The sequence below is a fragment of the Mercenaria mercenaria genome, chromosome 6 (genome assembly GCF_021730395.1).
Source record: "Mercenaria mercenaria strain notata chromosome 6, MADL_Memer_1, whole genome shotgun sequence".
NCBI classification, from domain to species: Eukaryota; Metazoa; Mollusca; class Bivalvia; order Venerida; family Veneridae; genus Mercenaria; species Mercenaria mercenaria.
Window position 1 is genome coordinate 66,715,617 of NC_069366.1, and position 25,972 is coordinate 66,741,588.

General features: G+C 35.9%; 3 protein-coding genes across 5 annotated transcripts in view; all 3 read right to left on the bottom strand.

Moving 5' to 3' along the window:
- Positions 1-1,749: 1,749 nt before the first annotated feature.
- On the bottom strand, positions 1,750-6,100 carry LOC123550019 (heat shock 70 kDa protein 12B-like). The gene is made up of 4 exons (XM_053547001.1): positions 5,879-6,100; positions 5,089-5,307; positions 4,193-4,328; positions 1,750-3,681 (listed from the first exon to the last, which is right to left on the bottom strand). Exons 1-4 carry the CDS (start codon positions 6,089-6,091, stop codon positions 2,609-2,611), a joined length of 1,641 nt encoding a protein of 546 aa, XP_053402976.1. The 5' UTR covers positions 6,092-6,100; the 3' UTR covers positions 1,750-2,608.
- A 2,527-nt stretch (positions 6,101-8,627) lies between these two features.
- Positions 8,628-17,066, bottom strand: LOC123550018 (heat shock 70 kDa protein 12A-like). Its single transcript, XM_045338461.2, has 5 exons — positions 16,628-17,066; positions 13,661-13,860; positions 12,721-12,939; positions 11,428-11,575; positions 8,628-10,317 (listed from the first exon to the last, which is right to left on the bottom strand). The coding sequence occupies exons 1-5, from the start codon at positions 16,764-16,766 to the stop codon at positions 9,242-9,244; spliced, it is 1,782 nt and encodes a 593-aa protein (XP_045194396.2). The 5' UTR covers positions 16,767-17,066; the 3' UTR covers positions 8,628-9,241.
- Positions 17,067-19,000: 1,934 nt separating this feature from the next.
- Positions 19,001-25,972, bottom strand: part of LOC123548532 (hepatocyte nuclear factor 4-gamma-like) — a 31,661-nt gene continuing 24,689 nt past the window's right edge. For all 3 annotated transcript variants that reach the window (XM_045335850.2, XM_045335852.2, XM_045335851.2), the window contains exons 6-9: positions 25,302-25,457; positions 24,645-24,885; positions 24,165-24,401; positions 19,001-23,482 (exon numbers count right to left, since the gene is read on the bottom strand). In XM_045335850.2, coding sequence (XP_045191785.1) covers positions 23,058-23,482; positions 24,165-24,401; positions 24,645-24,885; positions 25,302-25,457 — 1,059 coding nt within the window. In that variant the 3' untranslated portion in view covers positions 19,001-23,057. The remainder of the gene's footprint in view (positions 23,483-24,164; positions 24,402-24,644; positions 24,886-25,301; positions 25,458-25,972) is intronic.

Consider the following 25,972-nt stretch of genomic DNA (forward strand, 5'->3'; position numbering starts at 1 on the left):
TTTTCATAATCAAATAAAGTTAAAACTTTAGAACAAAGGTCCCCTGAAGAAACACGACAGCCATATAGCTCTGACAAGACAATCATGTTGTTTAAGCTTTATGAGGAATCCGTGTTGAAACCTGAAGATTCTTGCACACGTAAAGAAACTTCAGTATATATGAATGAAGAGAAATGAGCCCTGTTAATGTCTTTGGTAGAAGGCAACTTAAAGAATGATTTTGTGACTATGACTCTCTATTAAAAATTTATAACCACTTCCACCAAATTTCTCTCTATATATTTACGTGGACACTTGGAATTTCTTCATTTCTTAAACCGCTTGTTGATTTCCAAATTATTACAAAAAAAAATGTTCTTTGAGAGACCCTAGCACAGTCGCGATAAACGTTGCTAATTTTTCTCACTTTGTGTCTGTTACAAATGGAACTTTTATGGCAATATTGTTCACACTATTTGATTTAAGAACAAATATCCCGAGCGCCAGACTTATCATTTCGAGCGCACGTGACATCTTACCTCCAGTGCACGACATTTTATCTCGAGCGTAAGATATAATAAATTACTATGTCGGGTACTCGATATAATGCAATATAAAAAAGTAAGCGTATTTCTTAAACAGCACCTTACATATCGTCGCTGTTTGATGAAAAAAAATCAAAAAGTTTCACTGAAATAACAAATGACAAGAACAGGATAGTCAATATTTGCATTGACGTTGATTGTTTCTTTTAACAGCTTTTCACCAAAGTCCGCCATAATTTGCCGTTGCGATATGTAGTCAATATTTTTTTCTAGTCAGGGGATTGTTGGAATCAATGTTAAAATGACAGATGTTTTTCTTCATGCATGTACATTTAGAATGTATAGCTCAACCAAAAGCCAACTCCAAACAGAAGACCACCTACATCCTTTTGTTGTAAGGGGCCTATTTTGAAATAAACCAGCTAAATATTCATGCCGTAACGATGGTGTTGAAAGACATGCCTGACTGTAATTAAAAGCGTAAAATGTCAGGTTCGCTCGTAGTGATATCTCAAAGAATCACTTGAATATTATGTAAGAATGCAAAATGTATTATCAGTTGTCAAAATGTTGCTGTCAATTTGTCCGATAGTGGTTTGCATGTGTCGCAAAGCAACATCTAACTTTTGCTCCGAAGCGCTGTTCCATATGTACAAGCGATCAATGCTTGTTTTGAACCTAATTAATTGCATTTTCTTGGCCGGATAACTATGTCCGAACGTCCGTATTGTAATTTTACGGGTGAATATCTCTCTCTATCTGAAATCTAAATGTTATATCTAGCATATATATATTGTTATATAATCGTTTTCTTTTCAAAACTGTTTCAGGAAATTTTAAATACCGTAAATGCATACTACTTAGGTAAGAACGGACTATTTTCATTGTCCCGACGGAAAACGATTTCTTACTTCGGAAAGTATGATATCATTATGTCTGTGTAAACTTTTCGGCGGCCTGGTGATCTTCCAGCTAGCTACAGTTCAAACACTACGTGGAATTCATTCAGAAGGTTTACATAAGATAACCAACTGATATAGAATTTATAAACCAGTCTTAGTATATTGCCTTGACACTAGTCAGTTACAAAATTCAAACTCCGAAACAGTGTTAATTCCCCTTATCGGTATTGTTTGACAATATTCCTGCGCGGAGGTTGTTACAAAATTGCGCTTGGCAGGAAATTGCCAATCACGTGGTCGTGTTCTGAGACTGGCCCCCAGACTCAAGTTTAGTATAGATTGAACACCACTAAATCAAGCTATTCTTTATTTCATGTAAAATTCATCTACTTGATAACTTTCCTTCCACCTCTTTTTAGAATATCAGATATTCAGAAATTTACACTGGGAAGAACTATACCTCAACTATTGAAAAAAAAATAAAAGAAGGGTGTTTGTTTTTATATAAAAAAGTTTCATTAACTACAACCGGCTAAATGAACTCCTTTTTACTTTTTTAGTATCATTTTGCAGGACTTAATATTCTTACCCGCAATTTTCCTGTAGCATGCAACATAGTATGCAGACTTTGATAAAATACTACAAATACATACTAAAACCCATTAGAATAAAAGTTGACGAAGGGCACGATGACAAGTGTTTATATCTGGATTACTTGTGATAGACCTGCGTAGGCTTACATTTGATTTAGTAGTGGTCAGCCTTTATAACATTGGACTCATGTCTATTCAGAGCTAGAGCGGATGAAGTGGTCCAGTGGTAACAATGTCTAACTACAAAAACAGGGTTCGTGGGTTTGTCACCATACTCCTTTAACTAAAATCATTAACATAGGTATAAGAGTCCCATGTACGTGTGCGTTACCCCTGACACGCTATAGAACAAAGGAAGCTTCTATAACTGGAGCGTCTTCTGTATTCTGAACTACTCCCACCGAAAAGAACGCCTCAAGTCGCCAGCAGGGGTCGCTCATATGGGTTTCCGTTGGCGACTATAAATAAGCGTACAAACAAATATAGTTAGAAAGAAAATATCTGCATTTAGAGATACGTAGTTACTCTTCAAATGTTGGTAGCAAAGGTCACTGAAATAAGGTCTATAACGCTACATGATTCATAACAATTATTTCTCAATTTCTGGAAAAGTATTTTTAAATCTTGCTGCTGTTTTGCGGTCAGTTATATTTATCAGAAGTTCTGTGTCTCCAAATATAAATTCAATATAAATTGTTCTCTCCTCACGTGAAGGATTGGGAATCTGATATTCTATTTTCCCCAGTAACCACGTGTTTTTATCTGTAACGTAAGTTGGATTTAGATCGGATGAAAAATACACATCAATTTCTATAACTTTCTGGAATGGCTCTATTGACGTAAGTGAGTCATATGACATGAACCCGACTGGAGCACGGGAACCAGCAGAAATGAACGGACAGAATACGTCTGTGATGAAATCTATTCCGTGTAGGGCAACCATCCGATCTTCAGGGTGGACATCCGGGTTAAAAAGCTTGGCTTTGCGCAAACCGTACGTATAGCGAATTACTCGCTGAAATATACTGCGTGGTTGGTGCCCAAACATGACAGCCCCTTTCAGAATGGCTAGTTCCGGTTCCGGTGGCACTATAATTCTCTGAATGTTTGTTTTCCCCTCAAGCTCAGTTTTCAACACATCTTGAACAACGTTTGAGCCAGCCATTCCACCAACTAGAATCAGAATACTACAATCTCTTGCGTTTTTCTCCGATAATACGGCTTTAATACACCGAGCAATATCAGCACAGGCAGATCGAACAAAATCGTAAAATATTGAGGGTTCAAAGTGTAGTTTGTTGTCTGCTACTTTTATTTTGTCTCTGTATACCGATTTTGCAATAAGAGAATTCATTGTCTCCCCTTTATGAATTTTACGACATATCCTTTCTAGTCCTACAGGTATTTTTACTGATAAAGCATTTTTCTGACTTGTTGACAACTGGCATTTATTTCCTTCGAAATCACGCAACAGTTCCAGTAGCTCCACTTTTTGTTCATCTAAAAATTCTCTGACCGCCGGCGCGCCAAGGACCCGAACCAGGAATTGAAGAAATGCGTTGTCAATATGACCGGATCCGGCGGAACACCCACCACCTCTATTCATTTCTTTAATGCGGCCATCTTGTCTTTTGACATGGAAAACAACGTCAGTAGTGCCACCTTAAATACAAAGAATACAAAACATCTATGTGTTCTATTTATTTTAGGAAATTTACTCATTATATCTCTATTTCGCGAATATCTATATTTATGGCATCTCCGTGTTCTTACACCATGGCCTGAGAAATCAGTATTTTCCCAACGAATGTTCAAATTTCTTATCGGGTGCTTGCTATCATTGCACTGTTGATGTCATTTTTATAAAAGTGGACGCCATTGCTAAGATTATTAGCTTTATAAAAATATAAATACAATGCATATGTATACACTCTTTCTTTCGCGGATTAATATTGTGTTCCTGCAGATCACTTGCCTATTTCTCGATAAAATCTAATGACCTATATGTAAATATATTCTTTTTACAATTATGACTTATTTGGAAGCTGAATTAGACAAATAGATTCAAAACTAGTTGCCAAAACTCCTAGTATTCAAGTACCTTGTTAGTTGCCTTGCCGTTCCAACGAAAAACAAAACACCAAACATACAGTTCATTCCCAATATAAATTACCTCCAATATCAGCCACACAGTATGTTGTTCCAACACCATGTATGGGTAGTTTACCAACACCTTTCATGTTCTGACAGAACACCGATGCCACTTCAGCTTCAAGGGCTAGTTTGAGACGTTCTGCGGGTATACCTGCCTGTAAATTTCATAACATATTTTGATCAAGGTCTTTTTCTTATATATAACAACAGCTATGACCCACTATTTTTATTTCAGAAAACCTAATCCATGTCTTCCACATGCAAAACTGTGACTGCCTGTCCATGCTGTCGCGGAATCTTCCGGCTCCTCTACCAAAGCCAGAGGTTCACCGGTGCCAAAGTGTTAAAAGCCCTTCTGTGCCTTGTTTTTATTGTGGTTTGATACCATTTTAGACAGTATTTTATAAATGTTACTCATAACGGGATCACATGGTAAACTTAGAAATAGTATCGATAGATTCCTACTATATGAATGTGTACATGGCAGTAACTGAACAAATGAATATACATGGAATGTGTTTTCTGCTCTCGGGCGCAGTCTGAAATAAGTAAAATTCTGTTCTGAATGCCTAGTGCAAGGGAGACAATTCAAACAGAATGAGATACTCTATTAAATTCCGATAGGAAGGGAGAATTCTGCCTTTGCGACCAGTGCAGATCATGATCAGCCTGCACATCTGTGCCGTCTGATCATGATATGCACTGGCCGCCATTCAGTATCTTTTTGGTATGTACCCCTTTTAACAGTTAATGGTACTGTTCAAATTGAAAGATGGATAAGTTCATTATACATGTAGACATTTAGCTGGGTAAGGAATAGTCTGTTTGTTAGCGTAATGTGGATCAACTCTGGTGATATTGTTAATGTCACATTTTATTCCTTCAGAAAAAAGAAGAATAAAAGCAAGGACGTACTTGTATCGCAGCCTGTCGGATAAACTGCTTTGATACGTCGTTCCAAAATGCTGGTACCGTCACCATCCACTTTATGTCCTCAGTTGCGACCTCTTTACCGCGCATGCGTAGAGCGTTCAGAAGATGGCTTTTTAGGAATCGTATTGCCGCTGCAAACACCTTTAACGCAGGGATTGGTTTTCCATTTTCATCTTTCAAATTGAGCGACATCTTTATTGCCTTTTGACAACAATACAAAAAGAATGTTTATCGACTTCTGTGCTTATCACCTTTTAATCACTGATATTTCGGGTGTGGAACACTCCCCCACCACCGCCCCTGCAAATCCTTTTAAAACCTTTTTCTCACTAGCCTGTTTGAATTAGCTCTCTGTTGTATGGTTAGTGTCTGCGTTGGGATGTACAATGATGATGAAAAAGGTTAAACAGGTGGGCAGTAGTCGGGCCTGGGGGTCCACGTGTTTTACTCCATGTGTGTATGTGCTTTTAATCAGAGTACTGGTTGAAATCTTGATGGAATTGTAAATAAATGTCAGGCCAGCTTAAACTCATACCATGAGTAACTACGTATCGGAAGCTCTGTAGTTTGACCTTCACGATGAAGTTCCATGGAGTTTTGCAGTTTGGGTAATATTTTTGACAGAACTGTCTACACCAAACAGAAAGTGACTACATATATAGTTACATGTAAAAATGTTTAAAATATAGTTCCATATAGTTTCATATTTGATATAATAAGAAATTAGTATCATGTAATATATTACAAAATATACAAACAAATTTCAGGTTACCTGAGAAGAGGCTAGTTTAGTCTTGAAACGTTTGAAAAAGAAACATCTCAGATGACGTCCTTGTTGATAAAGTTCCAGATAGCGTTTTTCTGCTTCATAGCCGAACGCTTCAAACTCTCTCTTCTCGTTTAATAGTAGGTGGGAGGGGGTTTTGAATGTAGACACAGATTTATCCGCACCATTCCAGTGTCCATTCATTATGACGCTGTCCATGTTTTCATCCAGTTCACGTCTTTGCAAAAACACAAAGATGGTATAATTTTTAGACCGTCTGCTTCCACATTAGATGTTAAGAACACATGAGAATTCCCCAAACTATTCGTTACACTTAAACTTAAAATTCTCGTATATTCAGCTGGACTTAATTTATACTCCTTGTTATAATATCTATTTAAGCCATGTTTCGTAATTATAATGAAAATATACAAAATGGAAACATGAACAGCCTTGAAGAATAAAATTAGAACATAAGGGAAAGATAATATATTTACCGGATTCCATAGGCATATCCCGAGTACGACGTTCCGATATCAATCGCAGCTACCATAGAAAATGCAGAGTCGTCTATTGTTGTCACGGACGCACGTGATCTCGAGCTCATTGCAACACTCATTGTGTCCTTCGGTCCTCGTGTTGATAGCCAATATCATAAACTATAGAAATGCTGTTTTCGGATAATTCATTTCGGAATAGTTATTGTTTACTAGTAACCATTTACTCCTGCTACCTTGCATCTTTTCGAAACGCAATGCCGGAATATCATTAAATAATTTTCCACGACCAGTATAATTTCTATAGTAGTTCATCCGTCTCAAATAATAAAAAAAAATACTTTGAAAACCAAACTCAGTAAGAAGTAAATATGCGATAGAATAATAATATTTTAGATGTTTAGATATTCTACATGCACACCTACAATGAAGATTACCTGAGATTAATGGATTAAAATCAACATGTACAGCGGATTAGAAACGTAAGTTTAGCTAAGTCAACCGGATTAATTCAGATATAAATGTATAAACGTCAGGGTTACGTACTGTTTTGTGTAGACAGAAACATACCCTGCATATAGTTAGCTTCTTTGAACTACATAAAATGAACAAACTTCCATCGCATATTTTACACCGGTAATTTAAGATGCACGTTTTTTTTCCCACTGAACAGTGCCAATACAAAACAAAATTCAGAAAAAAAAACATAATTATAGTGCCCAAGACCAAAAATGGTTGAAAATAAACATCATTAACAAAGCAAAATATCGACATTTGTCATAAATTTAATTCGTTATACTTTTTCAACTGATGCATCGCGAAATTTTGATAATGGAATCTCTTTGTGAGAAATATGTATTTTAAGACTACGTTTATATGATTAACGATACAAAAAAAACAAACTTAAGTACATTTACTTTACAGTAACAGCCACAAACGATTTTATATTAAGACATCCGAAACTTACAAGACGCACTTTTAAAAAGTATACAATATTCTCGTTTAGTCAGCCCACTTGTGAATGATTGACGTCAGGAAATAGTAGGTGTTATCTGATCTTAAAAACTTATTACACACAAATGACTCAGACAAACGCGTGTGAAAAAAAGAAAGAAAATTCATTTGGTTTAGACCCTGCTTTTGACAGTCGCATTCCTCACAGGTCCAAACTTGTATTCTTCAAAATGGTATATGAGGAATATGATTTGTGAAAAAAATATGGTTCGACAGCATTTAGAAGTTTACAAGTGTTTGTAGTGTTGTTCTTTCTCCTTAATATGGTTCTTTAACTTTTGTTTACACATATTTGGGTAAAACTGATTAGTTCTCCAAATTTTTGAGAGAAAAAAAGAAATTCTGCTGAAGTCATATATGAAATACTAATGTTTGAAATATCACAAACTATCCATATAAATAGCCCAAAATGTTTCAAAAGAAGTTCTGAAATGCTTCTAAAAGCAGACAAGAGATTTCACACACCCACCACAAATTATAAAAATAAATAAATAAATAAAATATATAAATACAAATACAAAGCAGTAACAACAACCAAACAAAATTAAGAGGAAACACGTCATGAATGCCAGAGTGAGCTCGAATGCTCGGAATAAGTGGTGTTTTCCCTGTGCCCAACACTGAGTTACTTGTCATGTGATATGCGTTATATTAACGCAGTAAAAATTTAATTTCTACTGGCTGATTGATACATAAGACGGGCACTAATTTTCAAAAAAGAAAGGTCGTCACGGTGCACAAAAACTTGCCGTAGAAGTCGGTCAAAGAGAGATAAGCAATGTTTGTATAAAAAGTTATTCCAGTTTTAAAAAACAAACAAACAAACGAAAAACCCATTAGCCAATTACAGAACCTTATAAAAGTAACAATTTTTGTAATATTACACCAATATAAAGGAGTGTTGCTGTAAAAAGGAAAGAAATGATACGGTATTTTTTCTTTGCTGAAGCGAATCGTGTAAAATAGTCAACACAAACACTAACACGTGTTAGAAACTTTCCACACAACCTCCAAAATTAATTCAAGCTAAACTCATTGACACAACCACTAAAATGAATCTTAAATCACCAAGAGCAACCTTTAAAACGAATTCCAAAAGCATCAATATGAACACAAAAAGGTATATCTGAAAACGAGACTGATCGGTCTTTAACAATTAAAAAGCGGACCAAAACAGGCCAAAACACTATTACTGCCATCAACGCTACATTTCTTCAAAAGAAAGAACTCTTTTGTGACAAATATTTTCATATTTATTTACATCAGTAATATTATTTTAAAAAAACCTAACAAAACCAAACAAAAATAACATTTACGAGCTGCTTATTAACGATTTTCAGCACTTTTGCAAAAATATACATGCACAGCATTTTTGAAAAGCATACATGCATGTTTTTCTAACGGTACTATTCTCTTATAGGTACATTTTATTTCAGCTGGCCGCTCCGTTCAAACGTATCAAAGCACATTGTAATATTCAAGTGAGTGCTATATACATGTATATAGCTGAGTGCTTTGAATGTGACTTATCCTGTTGAAATGGGCTTTTCTTCTTACTTTTTTTCTGATACAATTTCACGTAACCGATAACTGAACGGAGATAATTCAAGACTGTAATATGATAATTTAAGAAATCACAATGTATCCAAGAACAAACACTTAACGAGTTTAGAATTCCAGATAGTGTTTCAACTTTCCGGGAGCTTTTGACCCTGAGCATAATAAAGGTGGCATCACACTGTTTGTTTCTTTGATTGCGATGTCTTTGTTGAAGGTTTGTTTTACTTGTATTGTGTACGGTATCAACATACACAACATTTCTTCCATAATGAACTTTCCTTGGGCTAGGCGGGATCTGTTATTTTGCTTTTAACACCGGGAATGTATATTTTGTCTTGAACGAAGTTTTCTTGTCAGTAATAATCAATTCAAGTTCAGTACCTCCTAACACAAAGTCTATATAAATTGTTCTTGCCTCTTCCGAGGGAATCGGTATTTCATACTCGATTTTTCCAAGGCTTTCACAACCTTCGTCAGTTACAAAATTGTGAGAGAGTGACGATGATTGGTACAAGTCTATTTCAATTTTCTTTTGCAGTGGTTCCGTTGTTGTTAGAGCCTGGTGAGAGATGAAGCCGGCTGGTACCCGGGTGCCAACTGTGAGGAAAGGTGAAAATATATCGAGGATATATTCTATCCCATTTAGTACGGACCTTCGTGACGGATCGTGCATTTCTGGATTATACAATCTGGCAATCCGCAGACCTTGCGTGTATCGGTTTATCCTGCAAGAAATAGCCCCTGGGTTGTGCCCAAATATCACTGCACCCTTTAGCACTGCTACATCAGAGTCTGGTGGGACTATAATCTGTTTGATCTGACTTTTACCGACCAGTTCTTGATGCATTATTTCCTGCACAACTTCAGAGTCAGCAAATGCCCCAGTCAGGACAAGGATGGAAACGTCTTTTGCAGTTTTGAAACTGGATAACGTGTGACTGATAAGTTTTGCCATTTCTACAGTGATTGCCCTGAAAAATTCATTGCTAATGACGGCATCTATCCGGAGCCTTTGGCCGACTAGTTTGACTCTTCCTTTGTAAACTGAGCGGAATATCACGTTAGCAAGGTTATCATTGTACTGTTGCTTTTGGCACAACAACTGAATGCATGCTGGTACTTTGAGTTCAATGTAACTGGTCGTTATGGGTGTCACGTTTCGCTTTTTATATTCAAATTCATGCATCATAGTCAGAAATTCTTTCCTATATCTGTTCACAAATTCATCAGTTATAGCGTCGCCAAGTAGTTTATGAAGGAACTGTACGAAAATGTTGTCTACCGATCCACCACCAAGTTTGGCACCGACGCCTCTACTCACCTCACGTAGGCCATCCCGGCGTTTTTCATGTATTATTATATCTGTTAATCCGCCTGGAACATAAAAAATATTTTAATACCGTTTTGTAAGAATTAATTATCAAAATTAATATCAAAATTGAGTTTTTCTAAATAGACCCTTAGGCGTACAAACTACCAACCACACTATTTTGTGAACATATTAAAATGCCTGCAAATCAAATACAAGATACTCTTTGCATAATTGAAATTTCATAAAATATTTCAAAATAAAGGGAGCAAATCCATTATTACTCAATGATAATGATGATCATAGTGTCACAAGTCCAAGATACAATTCAATGAAATACAACGGATATCAGATATTATTTTCAATCTTTCAATCAGTCGGTGCAGACTATTTATAGAGCTTTGTTTCTAGAGCAAGCGGCGTAAAAATGCCTTGATGTACAATTAAAACTGACATATTCCTTTTAAGCTGTTTTGGGGCCTCCGTGGCCGAGTGGTTAAGGTCGCTGACTTCAAATCACTTGCCCCTCATCGATGTGGGTTCGAGTCTCACTCAGGGCGTAGAATTCTTCATGTGAGGAAGCCATCCAGCTGGCTTACGGAAGGTCGGTGGTTCTATCCAGGTGCCCGCTCGTGATGAAATAATGCACGGAGGGGCACCTGGGGTCTTCCTCCACCATTAAAGCTGAAAAGTCGCCGTATGACCTATCATGTGTCGGTGCGACGTTAAATTAAAAAAAAAAAAATAAGCTGTTTTAGTTTGTTCGAAAAATGTAGAACCTGCATCTTACGAAATCTGTTATTCAATATTTCAATTAAAGACTACTTTATTCATTTCACTCTGCGACTCATTGTTTGCTCTGAATATTGTGCTATTATTTTACCAATAAACCACATTTTAAACGAGTTTTGGACATTTAAACACGACACAAAGAAAGGTTTTATGGCATTGTACTGTTTCAAACTAATTTTGTGGCACGGAAGTGTAATACTTAATGAATTTCTATACCTGTACATAGATTAGTCAAAGAAAGATTTAAGATTTTACAACAAATAGAAGTACTATTTAGTTTCTGTGGTACTTTTATATGTAGAAATGTGTCATTCTTCTTAGGAATATAGACTAACAAAATATTAAATAATTGTCCAAAAGGTGACATTATACAACATCCTTACCACCAATATCCGCTAGAGCATACTTGGTACCGGATTTAAGCACTGGCAGTTTGTCATTAGAGAACAAGTTTGAGGGCATGCTCTGAACAAAGATGGACGCTGCTTCCGGTTCTAGTCCCAGTTTTATCATTGAATCTGGAATCCCTGCCTGTAACATGTAGAAAAAATAGCATAACATTTTAAATGTATAGAATTGAAAAATACAAACTTTATTTTTTAAGAAACACTCAAGAACAAGTGAGTGAAATGGAATTGAATTGTTTGGCACTTGAGATAGAGCATCCACAGGGGTAGCTGCTTTGTTCGCAGTTGGTTGGGGCTTTATAAATGTAACACTGACAATGACAGTTACCTATGGCACATATAAATGTAATTCTAACCATTGTAGCTGTTTTGTGCATGGATTGAATGACAAAAGATATAACACCAACCATGACAGGTGCTTTGGACAGAAGAAATCGCACTAACCACTACAGATGATTTGTGTAAGAATTTTAAATTGACACTTATAGGTAACAATAGCCTATTTAGTTATATAAATGTAATTCTGAACATTGTAAGCACTTTGCGCATGGATTACTGGGACACAAGATAATACACTTACCATTTACAGCTGCTTTGCTCAGAAATGATTTGTTACTATAAATATAACACTTCTCATTACAAGTGCTTTGCGCATAAATGATTTGGTGCTATGAGTATAACACTTACCATTACAGCTGCTTTGCGCATGAATGATTTGGTACTATAAGAATAACACTTACCATTACAGCTGCTTTGCGCATGAATGATTTGGTACTATAAGAATAACACTTACCGTTACAGCTGCTTTGCGCATGAATGATTTGGTACTATAAATATAACACTTCTCATTACAGCTGCTTTGCGCATGAATGATTTGGTGTTATAAGTATAACACTTACCACTACAGCTGCTTTGCGCATGAATGATTTGGTACTATGAGTATAACACTTCTCATTACAAGTGCTTTGCGCATAAATGATTTGGTGCTATGAGTATAACACTTACCATTACAGCTGCTTTGCGCATGAATGATTTGGTACTATAAGAATAACACTTACCATTACAGCTGCTTTGCGCATGAATGATTTGGTACTATAATATAACACTTCTCATTACAAGTGCTTTGCGCATGAATGATTTGGTACTATAAATATAACACTTACCACTACAGCTGCTTTGCGCGTGAATGATTTGGTACTATAAGTATAACACTTACCATTACAGCTGCTTTGCGCATGAATGATTTGGTGCTATAAGTAAAACACTTACCATGTTAGCTGCTTTACGCATGAATTGTTTAGCAGACTCGGAGCAGAACGCTGGCACCGTGATGACCCAACGAATGTCGTCTGTATCTGCATCTTTCCCGCGCAGACAGAGGTCATTTAATAACTGACTCTTCAAATAGCGAAGTGAGAGAGAAAATACTTTTAGAGCTGAAAACGCTCTTCCGCCTTCGTCCGTTATTAGAGAATTGAAACGCAGATCCTAAGAAGAAAGAAAACAAAAACATGTTAAAAGGTCAGTTTAGCCCAACTAAACACAGAGTCACTTAATTTCTTATTTCGGCTTTTGCATGATTATGCAATTGTTTAGACAATCATTTCATACATTTTCAACTTTGAAGTGACTTTACGCCCTAAAACACAATAGGATTATTATAATAGTAGCTTGATCTGGGATGGTGTATCCGGTTTGAGTGGATTTTGCCAGGTCGGATCGCGCCGAGTGTGACCCGTCCTGTCAAAATCCACGAGAGCTGAATACTAAAACCCAGATGAAACTACCGCTAAAATTAACACACTTTTAATTATATACACCCACCTTTTTGTTTGTTGTTTTGTTACATAAAGAAATCTTCAATGTTTACCGATGTAAAAATGGGACTGAATGTAGCTTTTGTGTGCGCTATTTATAAAATCAGGTCATACATATTGAATGAAAGGAGTCCGGCAAAATACAACACAAAAGATACAATACGGATTTATTTCTTCATGTTCATATTTACTTGTTAAATACAAAACGTATTTTTGACAGAATTTATATAGGTATATAATAACAGAAATTTCTGAATTTTATTTTTTCCATAAAAAAAATGAACAACAATGTCGTAGATAAGTGGAGAGTTAGAAGATTGTATTTGACATGAAAACATAATTTTATAGCTTTCACATTTTCCAGTGGCATTAAATCTTTGTCATTTATCTACCTGTATTCCAACCAGTTTTGGTTTGAATCTACGGAAGTAGAAATATTTGTTTTGTCTTCCTTCCCTGACAAGTTCTAAATATAGTTTCTCCGCCTCATATCCATACGCCTCGAACTCTTTCTTTTCGTTCAGTAACAAACAAGATGGAGTACGCAGGCTTGTAAGCGTCTTGTCAGTGTTCAGCCATGCTGGATTCATCACTTGAATAAACGGAATGACTCAGTATTACAACAAAGCAAAAACTGTAGATAAAGGAACCTTTGTAAAGAAAATATACATGGATTCCTTTGGTTGAACAACTGATTACATAGCTTGATCAAATTTAATGTGGGGTGAAAACTCATTCAGAAGGACTTTGCTTCCAGTGTAATCATGGACAATGTTGCTGGCCCTTTAACATCATGAATTCCATTTATGATAAATTCCTTTTAAGCCAGTGCACGCTCACGGGTACTAAACAGTGCCTGCGGCACTGCCTGTGCCGACGAGGATTGAAGGCACCTTGCTTCCTGTACCGCAGGTACTTCGTCAATGTTTACAAAACGAGCGAGATCTGTGAGTGATTTTTGTCATTTTTATCATTTTGTAACTGCATGAAGCATTTTTTCAAAAATCGGGGAATGTAGCGGGGTGTAAATGTATCTTATCTACATATCCATGCTTAAATTTGTGGCAAAAGATCAATTTCCTAGAAACGTAAGGACAAATAAGTTTGGAATGAAACGTGATTTTTTTCACATCAGTGACTGTTTAGACTCATTTCTTTTCGCTGACCAATACGATGCCGTCTCTGCCGTCGTAAGTCATATTTATAAATGACATGTGATCTGCTAAAACATAAAACGTGTCCAGAAAATTCCGAATTTGAACGTTATGCCAATTTTTAAAAAGTGCCGCAGGCATTTCGACGATGCCGCAGCCCCTTCGAGGTGCCGCAGGCACTTCGAAAAGTTTCATAAATTTGGTCCATAACTAACCAAATCTCAAATAACTCGCATTCGTACGATTATATTTTATATTCACAAATATAAAAAGTATAGCAATCGGTTTATCTTCGCGGGTAATCTTAAACTCTAGTACGCGATTGTTCCGGTCAGTTTATTTCCCAAATATTATGCTTTTTGAAAATTGCCTTCTCTGTCCATCCTATGCTGCCCGATATGTTATTCTTTTTTTTTAAAGTTTTGTTTGCAGGAAACGAATAGGTTTTTACGTACATGTAAAAATTCTCCCGTTTGATCGTTTATGAGCTATACTTATTAAGTTCTCCATTTTTCTGAAAACATTTTTACAATATAGGGCTATATTTTTTTTTTTTTTTGTAGATATACTTAATATTTCCAGGAAACGTTAGGCTATTAAAATAACTACAGAAAATTTCAACATCAATATAGTTTCTGATTTTATACCGAAATACAATGTAACTGTCTAGCTAGTAAATGTTAGCTGTCCACAATGGGCTCTTACACAAATGGTATCGAGATTGTAATGTGAATCATCGCAATAATATTTACAGGAAACTTCTGACTATTGAGACTCTTATTAGAAAACTTCGCTTTATCACGATAATTTCTTGAAGTATCGCGACAGCTTATATATTGTAACCTGCCTTTCTCATGGCAGAGGTTATAATGCTGTAATTCGGTCAAAAATGTGCTTCCGTGGTGTAGTCGAAAGAAGTCTCTAGTAAATAGATCCTAATTTTTCCATTTTTCGCGCAATTGTGCGTAAATCGGGAGCCAAATGAGCATTTTTTCACTCGTGGAATGAATTTTAAATAAAATAGGACACTTTTCATGCTAATACTCGCATGTTTTCGAGTTGTTTTACGTGAAAACAAAGTAGGGTTTTTATTCTGCTGACCGCTTTCTGAAATGCGGCAATATGAGGGTACCTGACTTCAGTTGACTTGCATTTCACTGCATACTATTAAACATCCCTTTTTCTTTTCGTTTTCTTGAAGGAAATGTACGGGTATCTTGTGGAAAATAGGTCTACGACGGAGTGAAAATCTAGAAACTGTAACAAAATTGTTCTGAAGTAGCTGAATTTTATCTGAAAATTTTTATTGGTATATAGCCTAAACCTTCATAATGGATTGATATTTAAAGCGTTACAAAGGTTTGGTCCCTTTTATTTTACAACTATAAAGTCAATTTACTACAGTATCATGGGGGCATTTAGTTTCCGCCCTTCTGTTTCTCTGTTCTTCCACTTGTCTAGCTTCGGCCAAATTTATGTCCCGATACTTTTTGAAAGTGCCTGCGGCACCTCGAAGGGGCTGCGGCATCGTCGAAATGCCTGCGGCACTTTTTCAAAATTGGCATAACGTTCAAATTCGGAATTTTCTGGACACATTTTATGTTTTAGCAGATCACATGTCATTTATAAATATAATTTACGACGGCAGAGACGACATCGTTTGGGTCAGCGAAAAGAAATCGAGTGTAAACAGTCACTGATGTGAAAAAATCACATTTCATTCCCAACTTATTTGTCCTTACGTTTCTAGGAAATTGATCTTTTGCCACAAATTTTAGCACGGATATGTAGATAAGATACATCTACACCCCGCTACATTCCCCGATTTTTGAAAAAATGCTTCATGCAGTAACAAGATGACAAAAATGACAAAAATCACTCACCAATCTCGCTCGTTTTGTAAACATTGACGAAGTACCTGCGGTACAGGAAGCGAAGTGCCTTCAATCCTCGTCGGCACAGTCAGTACCGCAGGCACTGTTTAGTACCCGTGACGCTGGGCTTGAGGGATATCTCACATTTCATATGCTTCCGTGATCTAGTATGCTATCATTTAGCTTGGTTGCGTTCTGGAGGATCTTCATATATAATTCAATTTCCATCGTTAATATGACAACAGGTACAACCGGAAAATGTTCCTAATTTAAGTGTGTTTACTAATTCGAAGTTACATAAAATTTTGTAGCAATAAGAAAAAAAAGTTACCTATATCCTTTGCAATCGACTTTCCATCTTTACGTTGACAATACGCATAGCCGGAATAGCTTGTTCCTATTTCTAGAGCAGCTACGAATGTGAAGTTATCTTCGTCATTAAGGAAGAGTGATGTACGGCGCTCTGACATGTTCACAATCGTGTTTTGTTTTTCCAGTTGTGGTTTCTTCTTCAGTTCCAACAACGGCAACGTCGTCTTATGACGCTCAAAGGCGGGCTACAAAATGTTCAAGTCGTCATGTTTAAATGGTAGCATACTTTAAAGAATGGAATTCATCGGGACGTTCTTACATGTTCAAGTGTAACCTCAGATTCAGAAATTAAAAGATGTACAGATTAAAAATACAGACTATTACATTTATGTAAATGTACCACTATTAACCGAAATGTTATGTCATCAAACATACGATTTCTTTTTATGTGATCACTCACATTTTTCTTTATGGCTAACAGATTATCCGCAAAAAGTATATGCATCCATGATCCAGCGAGTTAAACGTTCTTTTTCAATTGATAAATAAAAAAGTATATTCGGATCCTATGGGATATTGGCCTATTGCGTTGTTATTTTTTTTTTTGTTTCTAAATAGATGCAGATATATTGAGAATCGGGTGATTAAGGGGGATTTTTGATACTATAACATTTCATTTAAGGAAATTTACAAAACCAGAATGTTGCAAAAGAACTTTTTTCCTTTCATTAACGTTGTGTGAATCTTTTTACTCTCAAAACGGTCTCTCTGTTTATCAAGACAATAAATGTTATTAAGTAAACAATTATGTAAAAATAAACTTTAAAAACAACTGTTTTTGTTGTTGTTACCGCTACTACTGACGCTGTTTACTATACTACAACCTCAATAGGTTATCCCAGTTTATGTACAAATGCGTTTGCAATGAATATAGACCAACAAAAAACTTATTGCTTTTTCAAACTTATCTAATGATGACATATATAAATATAAAGGAAAATATATTATTTAAAGATTTACCCGTTTAGGCATGATTTCTTTTTTTTTAACAATCCACACAGCTTTTTAAATGTTTTAAACTTTAACTTCGATCACTTTATTTGGTTTCGAAACCAGGTATTTAATAATCCCTGGATTACTGTTCAGTAGGAGATATAATGTTTAAATAGATTTACTAAATTAGAGATTAATATTTCAAAAGATTAATACATATCGGTTAAAGACATTGTAGTAAAGTAACATTGATTAATGAGCCGCGCCATGAGAAAACCAGCATATGCATTTGCGACCAGCATGGATCCAGACCAACCTGTGCATCCGCGCAGTCTGGTCAGGATCCATGCTGTTCGCTTTCAAAGCCTATTGCAATTAGAGAAATTGTTAGCGAACAGCATGGATCCTGACCGGACTGCGCGGATGCGCAAGCTGGTCTGGATCCATGCTGGTCGCAAATGCACTATGTTGGTTTTCTCATGGCGCGGCTCATTTAGTTTTGCCGTTTCTTGTGCTAGTTATTTTATTTTGTTTCAGTTCATGCAGGTTCACATCCGGGCATTTTTTCGGGCTTCGGTGTGCACCTTGATAGAATAAATTGCTTCATTTTGTTTTGTTGAGTTTAACGCCCTTTTTTCTTGAAACAATATTTATGTTTAAACGGTCAGCGTTTTTTAAAGAATGATGAGCAAAGTATGTTTTTAATTGTTTGATTTATACGTAAATCTGCTTTAAGTTTCGTAAACTGGTTTTATATCAAAAGAATCAAGTGTTTGTTTTCTTGCATTTATATTTGCTTTATATGCCAGTGATGGACCAAAATTAGATAATAAGATATATTCTATTCAGCTCTGTTATGTTCGGTTCTATTCTTTTCTGTTCTACGGTGGTAAGTCAGTCTACATTCCTCATCCCTGTCTGTAAATTACAATTTCTCCACAAACATTTTCTGCGGAAGGTGGGCAACCTTAGAGGTTGTCAGCCAATACGAAATATAAATGACTCATTCTTCCTATTGATTAGAAGAAATAAATTGATCCGATCCCACGGTGGGTGGGGGGATCACATTAAGGCATAACTATGGCACTGGTTTTTTGTCAAAGTTGGCTTGACTGCCATTTCGGCACCAAGATTATTGGACTAAAGTTGTCTCGGTTCGGCTTCTAAAGATAGAGCTCAATGTGCAGTCTTAGATAGCATGAAGATGAGTTAAATATCAATAGAAATTATGATTCTGTGTCGGTGTTTATTGATTTGCATTACTTTTCTTTGCATATATAGTTATTCTCCTGAGTTTCGCTAGTTTTCGCTACTTTACCGGTATGTGTATTACCTCACGTAAATTTCTACACGTGAGCACTTTACCTTCGTTTTTTTTTACATAAGAATAAAAACAAAATCCATTTTAAATGTTTTATTATATTCTTTTGAAGCAAATACACACAGTTAAAGAAGTAATCCTTCGTCTTTGAATAAACATAATATAACAATTTTTGAGATCATTCAATGGGTTGTTTAGCACACCATATTGTTTTGTATATTTAAAAGTTATCTATCAGTTACATTACTCAACATACTGTAAGCAAAGCAAAATGGTCAATGTCAAGAAATATTTTTTAGAATAGAAAAAGAAATGATAATAACAGAAACGATATAAAACACGACTATCAGACACGGTGGTGCTATATATAAAGCCACAATTCAGATGAATATTAATTTAGAAATAATACATTGCAGAGCCATGTTTAAATATATCGAATAAATATGAAGATGTTATTCGCCTGCGTAATAGCTGCATGAGGGCGTATACAGTCCAAAGATCCGCAATGATGATAGTATGAACGTTTTGAATTTTGAAGCCAACTTGAGCAATTCTAATCTTATAGCCAGAATGTGTATTTTTATAGGAAACTTCTATGTGCAAGAAAATGTCGCGTTTATTCAAATCGTACAGATATTTCGATGAGCAAATTTGTTGAGGTTAACTAAGATCACTTTATTAGACTCCAGTGAAAAATGAAGTCGAAATCGCTCTTTCTGAAAAAAAATGTTGGTGACCAAAAATGGCTAAAATTAGTAAAATTACGCCTAAAATGGAGTTTAATTTAAGGATAACTTCAAAACCAGACGATACATTTTGAAAACTAAGAAGTCCCTGCAACCACATTTCATAGGATTTTCATCAAATTCATGAAAATATGACTTAAAACCTTGAAGTGACAGAAAAAGAATCAAACATTGTTGACAGAGTCAAACATTCTTTCAGGACCAATGTCGGTCCAACTCGCAGGTATCAATTTCATTTCTTTACAGTCTGATATTACGGACCGTCGGTGGTGGAAACTACAGACCCATGATATTTGGACAAGGCCAATGTAAACATATAGTGATATCCGTTCATTTCAACTGGTTTTAGGTTTTATTATAGAGCAAAGCACTTATTTTATTTCAAAGAAAATATCCAAGAGCGAAACCAATAATGAGCATTAGAAAAACAATTATTAAATGTATTGTTTTCAAATTAAAAGTTATTAACATCTGAATGAAACTAGAGCTATCACTAAAGGTGATGAATGTACCCCCCGCATGCACTGACACAGTACATTGCAATTTGACGCACACAAGATTGCATAATTATGTGGACTGTATGTATATAGACTGTATGTATACAGTATAGTAACAAAAAACAAAGTCCCATAACTATGCAGAATATTTATCTAAAAGAATGTAACATGTACCATGCACAACTAGGGTTGGTACTGATCACTTGTGTGAAGTTTCATTAAATTGTGTGCAAGGGTTTGGTAGATCAGGCACGCACAAGATTGCATATGCAGACTGTATGTACATAGTATGTTAACAAGAAACAAAGTCCCATAACTCTGTAATTTTTGTCGCTGAAAGAACCTAACATGCCCCATGCACAACTACTGTTGTTACTGATCACTTGTGTGAAGTTTCATTAAATTGTGTCAAGGGGATGAGGAGAGATGGTGCGCACAAGATTGTGTCTATGTATATAGTATAGTAACAAAAAATGTCCCATAACTCTGCTATTTTTTTTTCTGAAAGAACCTAACATGCCCCATGCACAACTACTGTTGGTACTGATCACTTCTGTGAAGTTTCATTAAAATGTGTCAAGGGGATGAGAAGAGATGGTGCGCACAAGATTGTGTCTATGTATATAGTATAGTAACAAAAAAAACAAAGTCCCATAACTCTGCATTTTTTTTTTCTAAAAGAACCTAACATGCCCCATGCACAACTACTGTTGTTACTGATCACTTGTGTGAAGTTTCATTAAATTGTGTCAAGGGGGTGAGAGATGGTGCGCACAAGATTGTGTCTATGTATATAGTATAGTAACAAAAAAAACAAAGACCCATAACTCTGCAAAAAATTTTTCTGAAAGAACCTTACATGCCACATGCACAACTACTGTTGGTACTGATCACTTGTGTGGAGTTTCATTAAATTATGTCAAGGGGATGAGAAGAGATGGTGCGCACAAGATTGTGTCTATGTATATAGTATAGTAACAAAAAAAACAAAGTCCCATAACTCTGCAAATTTTTTTTCTAAAAGAACCTAACATGCCCCATGCACAAATACTGTTAGTACTGATCACTTGTGTGAAGTTTCATTAAATTCTGTCAAGGGGATAAGGAGAAATAGTGTGCACAAGACAGACAGACAGACAGACAGACAGACAACCTGAAACCAGTATACCCCCCTTACAACTTTGTTGTCGGGGGGTACAATAATCATTATTAAGAAAACAAAAGCATCCAGGATTAACAATTAGTCAATCATGTTAAAAATGTATATATGTACAAATATATGTGTCAAAATAAAAATTGTTGTGATAATTTCTTTGAATAAATAACCATGAATGCATCAATTTTTTCCTATAAAATGGCATTAAGAAAATACATGTTACAAATGGAAACATTATTATGGGACAGTGTTAGATTTACTTACTAGTATTCAAAGTATTTATTCATTTATTTATTTTGTTGGGTTTAACGTCGCACCGACACAATTATAGGTCATATGGCGACTTTCCAGCTTTGATGGTGCAGGAAGACCCCAGGTGCCCCTCCGTGCATTATTTCATCACAAGCGGGCACCTGAGTAAACCACCGACTATCCGTAAGCCAACTGGATGGCTTCCTCACATGAACAATTCAACGCCCCGAGTGAGGCCCGAACCCACATCGATGAGGGGCAAGTGATTTGAAGTCAGTTATTCAAAGTAATCAAAAGTATGGCGGTTATAATAAATCACAGCTGCAAATGAAAAAAAAATATATATATATCCAACCTATTCAAATTGTACCTCTACTAATTATAGATACTTTTCTCGTGATATTAGTGGAATCAGTGATTTAAGGTTAAGGAGTATATCATCAAAAACAGAAGTATTTGATAAAAGAACAACATCCATAACAACAATCTACCTGACCATTACATGTTCTGTCGTACTGTCCGATACTAAAATATTCTGGAATTGTTGTCCCCCTTTAAAATGGATGCCATTTGTGAAGAAATAAAAATAAACAGAACTTTACTAAAAACTACGTTCAACTTAGTTATGTGAGATTTCAACACTTGGACATTGTTGGAAATTCATCAAAACAATCATATGTAACAGTTCTTTTAAAATGATGAGTTTTTAAAGGCGTTGACTGTCCGGAAGTGTAGCCCCTTTATTCAGTCCTTTTCCGAAATTCAGTGTATGTATTTATTAACTGTATACTGACAATTGTATTGTAAAGTAATATACATGTTTTATATGCTATTCAATTTACATGTGAAACAACTCTTGCTTTCTATGATTTGGTGTCGTTTGATTTTTTTCTCAAATGTAAGGCTAGGCGTTAAATGAGGTAAATACAGTACATACAATTTGGAAACAATACATAGATGTTTTCTTGCAAAACAATGCAGTAACATGAAAATATAACAAAAATACCTTGCAGGTGAAAAAAACACTGGTATACATATCAAATCAGTTTTATGTTTATTTTACATAGGTGGTGAAACAGGTTCTGCAGCTTTCAGTTGTTTATATTGACAAACACTTATCGCTATGCAGCCATTAAAATGGTTTGTCACCCATGCACCGTAACAGCCATGATCCATCTCAACTGTTTCATGGTTTTAGTGTCATAACGAAATAACTGGAGCGTGGCGTTAATACTCATCATGCTGTATACGAGTTTAGTAAGTTTGAATCCCTTTTTTACAATATCACAATAAAGCTTTTACAAAACTATTCCCATTTCGATGAGCACTATTTGTACACGTGTTGACTGAAGTTATTCTTTTAACATTCAGTTCAAAGTCAGTGTTCCATGCAGAAACAGAAACTGCTCAAAGCTTAACAAGTAACACATTTACAAGTACAAAATTATTTCAGACATGTGATCATATCTATAGATGTGAACATTTTATGCAACTTCTTGCTTTAAGCATTTACTTCCTGCAGACAAGTTAAAAGGTTCGCCGGCTGGCAAAGGAGATCCGCTACAACTATTTGCTATCACATTTCCGTTCAAGGGGCTTCCTAGAGGGCCCATATTGAGGTTGGGATCAGCTGGTGATACTGTGGACTGTGGTGAATTATCGAGCTGGAAGCTTGGAATATAGGGCACGGCATTTAGCATACCCACAGGGGGCGAATGGGATCCAAGGCCCATAACAGATTGTTCGAGTCCCGTCGCCATGTGAATAGAGTCACTATCATCGGATCCCGGGAGATCTGTGTAGTTGATTGTGTTCATAATCATGTTAGGCGACATTGAAAGCGGTGTTGCTGTGGCGCTGTCCATTGATGTTGTTGTTGACTGCACTTGCCCAATGTCTCCATTTGCCCCTAGAGTCAAAATATAAACACACCGGTTTCAAATAACATATAAGATTATTGCAAATGTTGTTTGGTATACAATTTGGGTACTAAGATGATTTTCAAGATTTAAAAGCGGGGAAAGAACCTACCTGTGGTTTAGATAGGGATTGAGGCTTCAGGCGCTATTTGATGCAATGACAAGTATATGGTTAAAACCATAGACTTTTACAAAGCCTCCTCACATGACCACTAGGCGGGGTTCGAACTCGCATGGGACAAGCAATTTTGCTACTCAGCAATAGACAAGCCAAATAAATACATTATGATCGGAATGTAATAGACAAAAATACAAAAAAATTCGGGTTATCATTAAATGCATACGAATTTATGGAAATATTTGAACAAACATTATATCACTATCAGATAACAGTCAATATCCCAGCTTTTAAACTACGTTATATAAAGAGACCAGCCCAAAAACTTCAGCATTCGACTTACTATTTCAGCACAATGTTTAAATTTGCCAATGGCAAGACTATTTAAATTATATAATGCTGAAGTGTAATACCGTAAAAAGCTCAATTCTGTAAAATTGTAAAAATGCTCAATTTTATGATGCCGAAACCTAAAACTTTATGGCCTAATCGGAATGTGGATGTTTTTAGATTCAGACGTGCATTACAAATTTCACAAAATTACACAGACTCACCTCCCAAGAGCATTTCTTGTAACAAATTGTCAATTTTGGCCATTCCAAACAACTTTGCAAACTGTATCTGCTCGATCATCTGCCACGTGATACTTTGTAATGATGGAAGCAGCAGAAGAATCTCGCCGAAGCGCCCTCTGGAGTCGTACTGACGATCGTTTATATAATCTTCTAAATTCACATGGATTTGGTAACGGAATGCTTTAATTTTGGCGGAGTCACTTAAACCTTTTGCATCTGAAATGTATTGGATCTTCTATTTTTAACCAAATAAGATACTTTAAATTACTATTTGAATTCTTAGAAAATGGGATTGATATCTATTCGCAATAGGTCTTCGCAAAACATAATTTGTGACTGTCTTCATGGCGAACCTATAATGAAAAGAGCTTCCCTTGAAGACAGAGCCTACACGTCACCATTTATCGCCACTGACAATAAGAATATAATTTGAAAGAAACAATTGGATTATCAAATTACCTGGATCAAAAAATACTAATGCTTTCAAGCAAGAAAATTCGGAGTCATCTATCTGTACTTCTCGCAGTGGTTTCACCAGTTCATCGAGTACTCTCGTTGCAACGCGACCTATTTCCATATCCGCTGTATTTCTGGGTATAATGACGTCATTTCCGAGTAGTAATGTGTCTTTATGAGCTATAGAGCGTCTTGCAACACCGAGTAACAGATGTTCTCCTGCATGTGCTCTTAGAAGAGCCACCTGCAAAAACAATATTTATTGATAAACATTATTGTACTTATACCAAAAAGTGCATAATAGCTCTACATAAATTTATTTTTCTATAAATAAAACAATATTCTAGTTCCTGTCTTGAATTGTATCGTCCCTTAAACGATTGCAGATAAGAATATGACATTTTATACAATAAAATGATCCTTCGCACACAGGTCGACTCCATGACCAGCCTGTAAATAATTCCTAAATAGCCCCTCCCGCGTGTGTTTCAGCATTGCTATTTGTGTCTAATTCATCTATGTTAGGGAAGATCAGTGGTTCTAGCCCTCCTGCACGGTGGAAATAGGGTTATCACGTACCATCAAAGCTCGAAAGATTCATTATGACCTAAACAATTACGGATAGACTTGAATTCCTACAAAAGCAAAAGACATACGCACCTGATCGTCTAGCGGAAGATCACAGAAGCAAGGAATATATTTTGCCCATTCAACCAGTATAAGAAGTTGTTGCTTCATCGAGTCACAAATATCATTTGCGTTAGCAATTCTCTTATGTGAAAGGTCATCGCCATTACATACAGACGGTGATGCTATCTAAAGTTTGAAATGAAATACATGTATAAGTTATACATATTAAGCACGCTTGAATGTGTTTTGGGGTTTATACAGTTACTTTTTTCGGAAGTATCCCTGTGTTCCTTATTAGCCTATTGTTTCTGAACGTAGACTTAAACTTTCCCACATGAATAAGAGGCTGAGGTCGAAATAACATAATCATGATAAATCTAGGCAGTGGTGGCATTTAATGGTTATACGGGAAGCTATGTGCACGATGAGCTGCTTTAAAATATGTAATCACACGGAACTTGCAGCCCACTACCTTAATTAGATCATCGTGTATAGAAAGTAATTATGCACCGCCTGGGATTTGAAATAACGACCCATTGCTTTCAAAATTATATTCTGAATAAGTAATCATTTTCTGACCTAACACCCTTTACTCTGCTATACCATCCTATCTCTTCCAGATCAGGAAGTAAAATGGCAAATATCACACAAGTCATGAAGCTTTGACTCCAACCAAAAGTTAAGAAACAATAAACAATATT